We start from the raw sequence: 13,656 nt of genomic DNA on the forward strand, positions 1-13,656 counted from the left end.
ACAGGAGATTTGGTGCGAGTGCATGCAGAAATAAAATAATAAATATGTAATCCAAATCTCTTGAAATTGAAAGGCCCAAGTCCAAACTGCAAACATTTTCTACACTTAAACCAATATATTGGTGAAATAGATCCTGCAATTGGGTGAATATAACTGTTATTGTTCATGTTGCAATTTAGGTGGTAAGACATTTAACTTAGTGACTCCAACTCTCATTTTCATACCTTATAATAAAGGTCTTACCACATCAACATACATATTTGTACATTAAGCCAAGAATACCAGTATTACCACTGGCATTACATAAACAAGTCTGTTAGTCAAGTTTGTGTAAAACCATAATTACATCTGTGTGCCCAAATGATTCTCTGTCTTAATAATCAAATCGAGTTAATTCTTTAAAATCGAACGTGTAACGTGATTATATACCTCGGAATGACTTTGATTGACCAATCACAATTCAGTATTTACTGAAGTCATGGTAGAATGAAGAATTACTCAGGGCTCATTGTGTGTACAGAAAGATGACGTGTTTGACGGGCCTTTTATAAGTATGGCTAGTCACAAGAAAGAAAGATTCTTTTTGGATAACAACTTCTTTTATGGTACTTGATGTGTCGTTTCAGTATGGATTCATATATCGTTGTCAAACAAAATCATTTACACTAGAATACGTTGTTATCCCCAGAGAATGTATATAGAGATGCTGGGTTTTGTAAATACACGTTCTCTGAATTTGAGTTCGATCAGATCAAAAATCATCTCAGCAGAGATGGTGAACTACTGCGTGACTGGAAAGTGTCATTCGTCCAAGTACAAAGCAGGACTTGAAAGAGTTTGCACCAGTTTCCGTCAAATCCAGTCATCCGAAAAAATGGCTGTAGTTTGTTTGCAGCCCACAGACATAAAAACTTGTCATGTGTACAAGTATCACACCTGCCTAATTACATAAAGTGGCAGAGACTGGACTCGGGTGCATGAGTCATAAATCAATTTATTTTGTTTATGGCGTATAGCCTGATAGGTGTTAAGTTCAGATTGCATGTAGTCAATGACTGAAGCTGTCTATTGTATATTGTCTTTAGCAGACAGGCAGGCAGACATACAGGTGTCAATAAACTAGACATTGAGCTTTCTGTGTAGCAGGGGCTGCTTACTACAAACAACAAGTTTTTCTTATGTAACGAGTAGATTATTTACTTGTTTGTGTACATAACCAAGATCAGACTACTGTTTCAAGCTCCGCGAACCTATTCACTGCGTATGCGTTATGGACGTAGCGCAGTACAGCTGTTGAAACAAGTTTTACCCCCAGCGCTGGGGGGAATTTAGTGAATCGTTTGAACTCTGATTTTGTGGGCTTATTTTCATCGCGGTTTTTTCAACTTTATAGACTGAATTGGCACTTTTCATGATTTGTTTTGGTAAGTGCATACCTAAAGGTATCAGAATCTGCAAAGTTGTGTTTTACGTTGCATGTGACCTTTAACCAATCACAATCCAGTATTTACTGAAGTCATGGTAGAATTAGGAGATAAACGTACTGACTTAGAAAATCAGAGGTATGTAACGAAATTATAATAGCTCTATATTTGATTTAAAACCGAACGCCTACCGGTGAGGTTTCCAATAAAAAATTTAGAGCTATTATAATTTTGTTATATACCTCTGATTTTCCAACACAGTATGTTTATCTCCTAAGTGTATGTATAGTGAATACTACATGAGGTCCCATTACATACAAATCATATGAAACGAGTGCCCTTCCTAAGGTATCTGACGAAGTGAAGGTCACAAGTTTTGTATAATCTGTATATAACAAGTGTGGTATTTATTGATTCATAATGCATGTCAGTTGTCATTGCCTCATACAACCACCTACAGCAAACTAATATGTAGCATCCTGTTTCTTATTTTGCAGTTGCTACGCTCAGCTAAGTTCACTGGTGGAAACATTGTATATATGTTTTTGGACAGACATAATGGCGCAGTTTGACTCACAATTAGACAGCGACATGTCAACGTTCGCAATGTTTACATTCCCACAATGCATATATGTTGTAGAATGAATGAATTCATGAGTTTGTTTTGAATGAAAACGCAATTCCGTCACACTGTGACTTAACTGAGAGGTCATTGGTTATCAAATCAAATCGTTAGAATCTCAGGTCAAGTCGTTATCTACACAGGGTAATGCGATACGACATCGGTCAACGTGATAGAACACTCGTGTGACATACGCGATTAGTATGCAACTACCCATATGTTGACCATGGGTAATAAATTATATTTAGGTAATAAATATATATTTCATACTATGAGGAACATAGGTTACTACAGCATATAAGGAATTATTACCTTGAGCATGAATGTTTACCCATTGTAGTGAATGTTTGATCATTACAGTAAGAAAATATGTCAGATAAAATGAACAGAAACCAATAAACCATTATTGGGAAAATCAGTGTCCAAGTACAGTTTACTGAACAACATATAAAAACTGACATAACAGTAAATCAACAAATCCTTCCACAAGAAAGGCATGTTCGAACAACCGTCCATGCGGCTGCACCCATACATTCAGTGGTAATGTGTTTCTAGGCATTCAACTGGCAAAGTGGAAACTATTAAGCTAAGATAGGACTTAAGAACTACTCAGTGTTCTCTTACCAGCCTCGTGTATTCCGGGGTTGTTGGAGAACTCGATTACAGTCAAACTTCGGTTGCGAACTGATGGCTCACTGAGGTTGTAGATTCTTGTGATTTCTGGACATCGTCTATTAGCGTCGTTCATGACACCAAGCATAGCCTCATGGTTGTGATGGACGAACTGGAAGCCGAGGGATGTTGGCAAAGCAACGAGGATGATCGGTACAAAGACCGATATCCGTAGAAATTTTATCATAACTTAACTTTCAAGACTGTTAGAATCGATTCAAGCAACAGCTGACAAATACTGAAAGCTTCGGACTTGTGGCAGCTGACACCAAATGGCAGAAAACGTAAGCGGTGATAATTTATACAGAATACATCAATGTTTACGGAAATATGACGTCAAAGGGAGTAATTATTATGGGAATACAAAACATGATATATTCCATGACACTGTCGCATATAACCGTTCTTCCTCACATAATGTACACTAACACACATAACAATATTCATATTTTGTTCTATTAGTTTGATCATTCATTTACAATTCCTTAATTTAACCTCGCTTATTATATACATTACTGAGCAAGGAAATGTCCCCGACCGCGCGCCAGCCCACGCAAAATGGCCGTCACACGTGCCAGTGGGTTGCTCGAGAGAGCATTGAGACAGCATGCACCGTTATGCTGGAGGTACAACCAAACTTTATAGAAACAATTAATATGTGGGTCAGTTATCTACCTGTCCGTAACATTTACTGGTGATATAGGTTAGGCAAAGTCGAGCATGCAGAGTTTGTTTTGGGTGTGGGATTATAAATACAGCATCTGTATATATAAAACGAAGCTCTTGCAGAAAGTGTTCAACCACTACGTAACTATGAGTGCGAACATATTTCATAGTTACACACCCCAACCCCACTGACTAAAAGATTTTTGCAGTTAAATCGTCTCAAACTGTTCATCTTGAGGGTACTCGTACTTATACCTGGAACATGAGTAGGTCAGGTTTGACATTGTTCAAGGGGCACTGATGCGGAGCGAATAATGCTTCTCGCCAACGGTCTAATTACGAAAGCAGACCGCAAATTGGTCAGCGCCCACTCCTTCGACCGTGACGGACAAAGGAACTGGGCTCCTGTCCATATTAGCAGAATTTCTTCACCTAAACAGTCAGGAGGCCGGATGCCCATCACATGCCATTTGTTTAAAATATCCATGATATTCCTTGTCTGATCGTAACCAAATATCCCAGCAGTGTAGTTCTTTTCGGATGCTTGGATGGTATAGTTACTGGTCCAATTTGATCCTATTTCTGTGTTTTTAACCTCGATATTTAGTCATGTTACATGCAAATATGATGTCTACAGGCACGTAGCAAGCCATTTGTTTCAGTACGGAAGATTGCAAAGCTTTATGTTTAGGTAGTTTTGAGTGTTGGTTGAGCTGTGATAGCAATAGCATACGTAAATTTTGGTAGCTATAGTAGCTACAATGGTTTATTATTAATGATAATAAAACACACAGTTGATTTATTTGAATTCGTAAACAAAAAAAACCGATGACTTTGCCTTTGGTAGAGAAATCTGAAAATTGTCTTACGTAAAAAAATTTATTTCACCTATTTACCAAAGTACACAGCAAATGCCTGTGTGTATTCCTTATAAAACGAAATTCCGTTGGTATCCTCAAAACAGTTTCGGCCCATAAGTGCATGCGACACAGAGATTACATCTTCCTTGCTGTAACTCGCGTTTGATGGCGTAAACCTACACGTGTTATTTGTCATCATTCTCTGGATGGTCAATTCATGAATTTATAACAGGTATAATTAGTAGCAACACCACTTCGGTTACTCAACAGAGGTTCCCATTTGGCATATCTCCTGTCTGGAGTAAATACTCAACATTATAAATTAAGGTCTGTAATGGCAAATGTATTGTATGTTATGTAATATGTGCATGTAAGTGATGCAAGAGGGTTTATCAGCTGACTTACAAAAACAAACATCGATCAAAGGATTAACCGATAACACACTGATTGATTAATTACTTTTATCTTCTAGCGGATTTGTCAAAAGGCAGTGTGTGTAGATGACTACACCCTGTCGTAAAGAGTGAGTGCAAAAACAACATCCTCCCTTCAAAGAATTAACCACCCTTGCGTTGATTGATTGATTGCTCATTATTGGTTAACTAAATTACTTGGAATAGTGGACATCATACAATTAGTTGCCAGGTGTGGTATTTTGGGAGACCAATGAGAGGTTTATCTAGTTTTCACCAACGAAAGACGTGAAACGATGTGTTACTTTTTCGCAAATGAGACAGTTGTAAGACACGCGACACAGAGCAGGATTATTTACCAGCTGCAGATGAATGGAATACGATTTCTTTTACGTGGATATTGATGGATACATTCCTGAACAAGGTAGTAGCCTGACATTGTTGCTATAAAATTAGTCTGTTTTACATTCATTATTTGCATTTTGTTTTAATTTATTTGTTGTAGCATTCAGCAGAATCTGTATGACAGAAAACACACACTAGATCGCGTATGTGTGTGAAATAGGATCCACATTGGCAATCTATACAATGTATAAATGTTGCTGTCATGTTAGAAATTTACAATGAGTATAAGCAAATCGTGTGTTCTTTTATTAATTTTCAGAATCATACAAATATGACAATAAACTAATGAGGGTTATGAGACAAAATATAGAGACGTACATTGGCTTCGTTATTTTTCCGTCCTAATAGTCTTTTACCATTTCTACCACTGGCAGAAGATTAACCTTCAAAGTGTTTCATTTGTTTTCCTAATACATTTGTAATGAAGTAAAAATGACTTCACCTAAGTTGATCTGTCTATAATTAAACTATCAACTGCGCTTACGGACTGCGCAGCAGAGGTCACTAACCAGTCACGAATTCTGGGATATCATCCGGGTACTCACGGGAGAAAAACAATAACAAACGTTTACACCAGTCCACGGAAATTGCTCCGCATCAGTGCCCCTTTAAATTTCAGAAACACAATCTCAAAGAGCGCGCAAATAACACAGAATCGGCAGATGTTCTATAAATCGGACAGAGGTATTACGAGCTCGTGATGATTTAATGACAGTTTGTTAAAAGAGTGCAGTACCGTAAAACCTATCCTTTGCACTTTGAAACCTTTATGATTCAATGACCACTCAAAGCTTATGCATGATCAGATAGTGCTTGAAAGCACACTGGTGCACAAACCTTGCAACACATGTCATATTTGGGATTTCACTTTCTTAGTAAAGTACAAATTCTAGTCCTTTCTTGGTTGAGTCCTGTCAGGGATTCAAACCCTCACCCTCAGAGTCAGGCACCCAATTGCCAGCACACAAAGTTTAGCCGCCTAGCCTGCTCAGCCACAGAAGCAAAAATGTACTAGAATTTGTATTTTACAAAGACCTTGAAATCCCACATATGATATGTTGCATTTGACCACTTTCTAAATGGTATTGTGTAATGGTGCACAAACCTTGATCTCCAACTGTATTTATAAACACACAATAAAAAAAAGAATGTCTACAAAATTTGATGATATGAGTAATCTGAGGGTGTAATAGCAGTGACGCACTTCAGTGTTTATGTGGAATCGGTCATCATTGACAAAGTCAAAAGTCATTACTTAACGATAATGACTATGAGTACAGTTTTTCTTCGCATTCAACTTATGAGTGAATGTGTACATGCTAAGTATCTCTTTACAGATGCCCCTCCCAGCTAAGGCATCTTGTTGTATCATCCCGTTGCAGTACTCAAACACCACCTAAGAGACCTGTTGGTGCATTCCTTGAATTTGCACATTCTCAAACCGCAGAAATTTTGAGAAACAATCCAGGTAAGTAGGAGTTAAATTTCAACAAATATTGACAAATCCATTGTGAATTACACATTTACATCCCCTTGTTAGATGGATCCATGAAACTCAGGGTCAGAATTGATCTTTAGTAAGCCATGCTTGTTGTAAAACACGACTAAAGGGATCAGGTTTTTCTCTGTTTTAGACTATGTTTCATTTTACCGAGACTCAACGAATGTGGAATCATTTGCTTCACATGTTGTTTAAAGTGCACATTAAGCACACAAAAAGTTGCTTTTACCTTTGAGTAATAATGACCTCATGTTCCTGTTTACGTATGACTATCAATTTTTTTTTCATAGAGATCGTCCTTGGGGTAATTATATGCAATTTCCGCTGCCGGAAAATGTCATGTGACAGTTGTATCAATGTTTTAATAAAATATTGTACAGTTAACAAAAGTTTTTTTTGTTCATTATACGGCCCCTCACCACGTGGAGTCACCCCTCTGCCGTGCATGCGCAGGCAACCACGTAAGCATCCAAGCCCGTATCATTATTCCTTCTGCTTTCACCGTGATGTACGGACGTAAGCTGGAAAGTTCTCAAAGTAAAGTTTCTACAAGGTTGCCTTACATGCTTGAAGATGTCTCAGGAGTCTTCCTCTACTGTATGTATGGTTTATTCGTTCGTTACAAAGAAAACAGAATGTTAAAAAACCTAGCGTTACTTTGTTTGTCTGTGACTAGAGTTGTATTACGGCGACTTTCCCGTGGGTTATGCACAAGTTGCTTTCCCATGGCGGGAAGCCGGCGTCCCCGCAGGTTGGACTATTGCGTCTTGTACCAACTAGTTCTTGTTGTGGGCGTTCATGTACTTTTCAGTGTTTTCTACGTGATACATTATGTTTATACGTAGGTATGCTGTTGTGTTAGGAGTTAGCTTATACCTTGCATTCTTGGCTTACAGGCATTTACGACGTGTATGTCTTGTTGGTCGAATATCCCCCACCCAAGACAAGCATTCTAAGTGCCTTCGTTGCCTGGAGGTGGCGGGACATGACCCTGACGCTTGTAAACTGTGCTTGGGGTTCTCCATTAGGGAATGTAAACGGAGGGTGGCAGATTCTGAGTCTGTTGGAGGTCTCCAGCAGGAGTTCCTCACACACTCTGGGCAGGGGACGGAGGGTCCCGGGGCAGATCGCTGAGCTCGTCTCGCTCCGCTAGCCTCGAGGTGGCAGTCAACCCGTTGCCTTTGGCTTCGGGTCCCTCTCTCAGTCTTGGCGCAGGGTCCGTTGAGGATTCCTGAGTCCCTGCGGCACCCCTCCCCATGCGAGCGGAGGACTTGGTTCTGTCGGAGCTTCCTCCGGTGTCTTGGCACCGGGGTTCGGAAGGCTCCGCGTCGGTGGCTGGAGCGGAGGGTGCTTTCGGCTCTTCTCTCCCCTCTCTCGCTCGAGCGTCCACCAGGTCGGGGTGTGGGTCCTCCTTTCGGGGGGACTCTGCCTCAGCTTCAGGCTCGGATGTTGAGGCGATGGATGTCGGGGAGGTTGAGGCTGAGGGTGCTTTTCGTTTTTCCTCGGCCTTGCGGGAAGTTCGTCAGATAATAGCACAGGCAATTCCCCAGGCCGCAGTCCCAACTAGCTGTCCGGACTCGACTGAGTTCAACCTACCGGGTGAGGCGTTTGCTCCTAGGCATCCATCACAGACGCAGCTCTGCATACTCCCCTCACTAGTTCAGGATGTGATGGATCCCCTCTTAGCTGGTACGCGCTTGCGCTTCGATCTGCCGGAGCTTGTCCGCCGTTACCAGCTGGGGGATGATTCTCTCTTCCTTGTGCCGGTGGTGGACGAGTGTGTGTTTACTTCGGTCGCCCTCGGGGGAGGCTTGGCTTCCTCGGGTGCAGCTCCGGCTGGCAAACAGGGGCGGTTAGTTCCACCATTCCATACCGGACCTACGAGGGTGATTTACGGGAATGCCATGCAGCAGGTGCAGGTGGTGGTCCACGCGGCCTACCTATCCTCGTTACAGAGGTCGGCCATGGAGGCAGGGGAGCACTCTGGGGACGTTTCCCCGAATATAGTTCTGCTTCGCCAATTATCTGAAGTTCAGGCTCACCTGACGCGAGATTCTTTGAGATCGACGGTGTCTATGGTGATGTGCGCAGTCATGGGGATGCGCAAGCTCGTCCTCGTTCCCAAGAAGGGGATCCCATTCTCAACCTCAAGGGGTTGAACCGTATGTTAGTGGTTCCATCCTTCAAGATGGAGACACTTCGCTCGGTGATCTCCGCTGTTCAGCCCGGCGATTGGCTTACGTTGATTGACCTGAAGGATGCGTATCTTCACATGCTGATACATCCATCGTTCAAGCAGTTCCTCCGGTTCTCTTACGACGGGGTGTGTTATCAGTTCAAGATGCTCCCCTTCGGCATTGCCACGGCCCCAAGGGTGTTTACCAAACTCATGATAGTGCCCGCTACTCTAGCCAGGCCGCAAGGAAGGCCTTGTCACCCTTACCTGGACGACTGGTTGCTCAGTGCCCTGTCTCAGCCAGCGAGTCTAGACTCTACTCACGCAGTGATAGAGATTCTAGTTTGGCTGGGGTGGATCATCAACCTCAAGAAATCTGACCTGCTACCCACCCAGGATTTGGTTTTTCTGGGAGCGAGGTTCACAACACATCAGGGTCTTGTGTCGCCCATTCGAGTCAGCAGAGTACGGGAGATGGTGTCTTCCTTCCTCTCACAGTCGCATGCCTTGGCGCGAACGTGGCTTCATCTCTTGGGTTACATGGCGGCGACAGTCTCTGTGGTGTGGCGGGCGCCGTTGAGGATGTGCCCCATACAGCAAGCTTTGGCGAGTCTGTGGGCTCACTCAGAGGATCGGGAGAAGTGTCTCACAGTTCCCGGGTGGTTGTCTCCTCACCTTCAGTGGTGGACCGATGTCGGGAATCTCTCCAAGGGGGTCCCCTTGGAGCTCCCGACGACAACACTTACAGTTCAAACCGATACGTCCCTCACGGGCTGGGGGGTGTGTTCTGGGCAGTTTGTCAGTGTCCGGACGCTAGTCCGAAGCTGAAGCCAGTCTTCACATCAATGTCTTAGAACTGAGAGCTGTGCGATTGGTTTTCGAGCGCTTTCTGGATCATGTCAGGGGTCAGGTGGTTCGTCTTCAGCTGGACAACCGGACGGCCATGACTTACATCCTAAAGCAAGGCGGCACAGTGTCCCAAGCGCTCCTTCTGGAGACATGGGATTTTCTCCTCTGGTGCGACAGGTACGACTGTCAGGTGATTCCGGTTTTTCTCCCGGGGATGGAGATCGTGCGAGCAGACGTGCTCTCTCACCGGATCCTGGCCCCGCACGAGTGGATGCTTGATGGGCGGATATTCAGTTATCTCCCAGTTCCAGGTGGATCTGTTTGCGTCCTGCGGGACGAATCAGATACCAGTGTTCTGGTCTCAGATACCGGACCAGAGGGTGTTGACGTCCGACGCCTTTCTGCTTGATTGGTCGGGACAGGTTCTGTGGGTGTTTTCGCCACTTCCCCTGATTCCCCGGGTCCTCTCCCAGCTGTCCACCCAACCAGCTCGGCTGCTTGTGCTTCTGGCACGGCTTTGGCCGTCACAGAGCTGGTTTCCGATAGTTCTCAGATTTCTGGCTCAGCCTCCTGTTCAATTGCGACCGGACATTCTCACTCAGAACGGCGCACCACACCCCAATCCACGGATTCAGTGGGTGGCTTGGCCTCTGTCAGGTCTAGCCTCGAAGCGCGCGGAGTTCCTGCGGCACAATTCTGGCTTCGAGGCTTGATTCGACAAACATTTGGTACAAGGATAGGTGGTCCCGCTATGTGCGCTGGTGTTCAGATAGGGGCATTACAAATCCCTTTTCTGCAGATTTAGTCCGAGTACTGGAGTTCTTGCAAGCTCGTTTGGAAGAAGGCCTGGCGGCTTCGACCATTCACGGTTACTCCACCGCTATTTCCACTTTTCACACCCCTGTCGATGGTGCTCTTCTGGCGCAGCACCCTCTTGTACAGCGCTTCCTTGCTGACGTGGATCGGGTTGGACCTGCTATCCGGCGAACCAGCCCACGAACCTTCTTTCATGCCTGTAGAATTATGTGTCCTGCCAACTTTTGCAACTTCTATTGACCCTGTTGTATGGGGTCTTTGCATGACATGCCATAACATTTTTTGACAACAATGATGGTAGATCAAGTTGTTAAGTAAATAAAGTATACCACCATGCAAATGTTTAACTCTAGTCACATTTATTATGATTTTTACTTTTTGGATAAACCTGCGTTAAAAATAACATGATGTTAGAATATGATATGACTGGTGAAATGATATGTTATATACGAGGGGAAGTTAATAAGTTCATAGAACTCGATATAAAACAAAGCACATTTATTGTGATATTGATTTTATTTTTCAATATCATGGCCCATTTGTCTTTGAGACTGTCTATGCCCTTGAAATAGAAGTCTTGTGATTGGTCCCTCAGCCACGCCTCAGTTGCTGCCTTGAGTTCATCATCATTGCTAAATCTTCTTCCACGCAAGTGTGATTTCAAATTACGAAACAGATAGTAGTCGCTGGGGGCCAGATCTGGACTGTAGAGGAGATGGTTTAGTTGTTCAAACCCACATTGTTGAAGAGAAGCCTGTGCAATACGACTCGTATGGACTGGTGGATTGTCGTGAAGAACCGACTCCAGCAGTCAGCATCCTGCGCCTCTTTTCTTTGATGGCTGCTCTCAATCTTTTCAACAAGGCAGCATAGTAAGCCCCTGTTATTGTAGTTTTAGGTGGTTTATAGCCTATGAGAATCAAACCCCAGCAGAAGGCTGTGTTCTGAACTTCTTGGGTGCAGGAGATTGCTTGTGCTTCCATTGCATGGATTCTTGTTTCGTTTTGGGATCCCAGTGATGAATCCACGTTCCATCCCCAGTAACCAGACGTGCATGAAAGTTATCAGGATCAGCGTTATAGATATCCAGCAGCTCACGACTGGATTCAACTCTCTGGTGTCGATAACTCTCATGTGCATTTAGGTTTCGAGGCACCCATCTTGCAGATACCTTTGACATGTGCAAGTGCTCGTGAAGGACAGTGCAAACACTTCCACATGAAATGCCACACTCTGAAGCTATCTCGTCCACTATTATTCCACGATCGGACATAATTAAGCCCTGGATCTGTGCGATTGTATCTTCTGTAACGGCTTCATCAGGCCTTCATGACCGTGGGTCATCATCCAAGGAGCTGCGGCCTCGTTTAAACTCAGATGACCATTTTGCCACAGTGGAATATTGAGGGGCTTCTTTGCCATACACACTGGTCATGTGTTTATGGATTTTGGTTGCATTCACCCCTTCTCTTGTGAGAAACTCCACTCCAAACTTGATAACTCCACGAACCTCAGTTTTGGAGCTTTCCATGATTTGAGCAGGGTACGTCTCTTTAACGGGCTCTTGCCCTTAAGCAAATGACCGAGAGATGCTGTGTATGAGTGTACAGAGTCACAGATGAATTAACTCAATAATGACAGCAATGACAATATCATCAAGGGTATATCGATACTCATGTCTATGAACTTATTGACTTCCCCTCGTACTATTTATTTGTGTCATTGCATCAAATTTCAGATAATCTAAGCTTGTAGTTTGCCGTGGTTTAAAACTGCTTAGCTTATTGTTTACCAGTTAACGGCTAAGTGCTGATGAAATACTTCGCCTGCTTTAGCTGTATTTTATTGTTATTAAACAATCACTGTTGATGTCGTGATGAATGTTCAGTACTGAAGTTGACTCTCCAAAACATGTCCATGACCCCCTCTGATGACACCAGGGAATCATGATGACTCCTAAATTGTAATGTTTCAGGCTCTGTTTATGAGAGAGATACACTTGGTTATCTTAATCTATGTGAAAAATTTACTTTATCACTGGTGAGGTGAAATTAGTGACCACACATCACTTTACAAGATAGTTTATCATATCAGAAAGTTGTATATTTTGTTATGCAAGGCTTGATTCATCTCTTGCTTGGTCACCTGAAGCCATGTAATGTAATTTCTTTTTCAGAAGAAGTCCTCCTTGGGGTACATATAAGCATTTTTATGTCCATTAAAAATCCCTACGACAGTTGTAACTATTTTTGATAATAAAATATTTACAAAACAAAAAACTCGGTTTTTTGTCTTGTGAGACCACCCTTACAGGGCCTCCCAGGCCCCCCACAGCCAAGAGCAGGTAACTCTGGCCGTCTACCTCGCACCTCACTTTTCATGCTGTCGTTCGACTAGAAAGACATGCGTGGTCCATTTAGATGGTATCTACCTATGGAATTATGAGTGAGAAAGAGTCAGCTACTGTATGTATGCAACATATGTCATATTTGGGATTTCACTTTCTTAGTAAAGTACAAATTCTCTAGTAATTCCAGTACTACTACTGACCACTTTCTAAATGGCATCGTGTAATCACTGTATGTATGGTTCCTTTTCTTTCGCACGGGCGTTAGTTGGAATTTCTGGGCTGAAATTTTCATTCATAAATTGTTGTAACTTTGCCGGTCGGGTCCTATCTTCCTGTCATGTGGCAGACAAGATGGCGGCCTTTATGGCTTCTGTTTAGTGCAGGAAGTGTTTTGCTTGCGTCTCACTTATTCCTACGTGTTTCTTATTAGTATGTTTTACATGCTAAGATGTCTTAACCCATTTGTTCTTGTTTCAGTCAAAATGGGTATGTTGGTTTTAAGACTCTTAGTCTTTTTCATAGCATTACGCAATTATGTGTGCACACTTGTTTCTTGCATTTATCCGCTTATACTTTGTTGTTTAGCTGGGTTAAATGTATTTTGGCAATTTATTATCGCCCGTGCGTTTATATTTTGCATATTGTGTGTTCTATTGCGTATGTTTTCTGTACATCAGTTACCATTAGTTTGGTTCTGATTGTTACAGTTTCGCCTCTGAGTTACGTACTCCATGGGTCAAGCGGGCCAAGTCAGGGGATATACTCTCCTCTTTCCCTCTTCCCTCTTTTTCTCATACCCCCCTACCCCGCACTGGCATTTGCAGCAGCAAACATCGGTCTGGCACGGGATGTCCGATCTCTATAAGAAACAGGAGCTTGGCATCCGTTCCTCTGATCTTGGC

At 42.9% G+C, this 13,656-nt stretch overlaps 2 protein-coding genes across 3 annotated transcripts in view; one reads left to right on the top strand and one right to left on the bottom strand.

The window, feature by feature from the left end:
* Window positions 1-3,065, bottom strand: part of LOC137285339 (carboxypeptidase E-like) — a 45,652-nt gene extending 42,587 nt beyond the window's left edge. The window contains exon 1 of one of the 2 annotated variants that reach the window (XM_067817704.1): window positions 2,671-3,065. In XM_067817704.1, coding sequence (XP_067673805.1) covers window positions 2,671-2,905 — 235 coding nt within the window. In that variant the 5' untranslated portion in view covers window positions 2,906-3,065. The remainder of the gene's footprint in view (window positions 1-2,670) is intronic. The other variant, XM_067817706.1, reaches the window with a different exon arrangement.
* A 173-nt stretch (window positions 3,066-3,238) lies between these two features.
* The window catches only part of LOC137285333 (transcription factor A, mitochondrial-like), a 28,846-nt gene continuing 18,428 nt past the window's right edge, over window positions 3,239-13,656 (top strand). The window contains exons 1-2 of the mRNA XM_067817698.1: window positions 3,239-3,344; window positions 6,400-6,530. Coding sequence (XP_067673799.1) covers window positions 3,277-3,344; window positions 6,400-6,530 — 199 coding nt within the window. The 5' untranslated portion in view covers window positions 3,239-3,276. The remainder of the gene's footprint in view (window positions 3,345-6,399; window positions 6,531-13,656) is intronic.

This window comes from Haliotis asinina, chromosome 5 (genome assembly GCF_037392515.1).
Source record: "Haliotis asinina isolate JCU_RB_2024 chromosome 5, JCU_Hal_asi_v2, whole genome shotgun sequence".
Lineage (NCBI taxonomy): Eukaryota > Metazoa > Mollusca > Gastropoda > Lepetellida > Haliotidae > Haliotis > Haliotis asinina.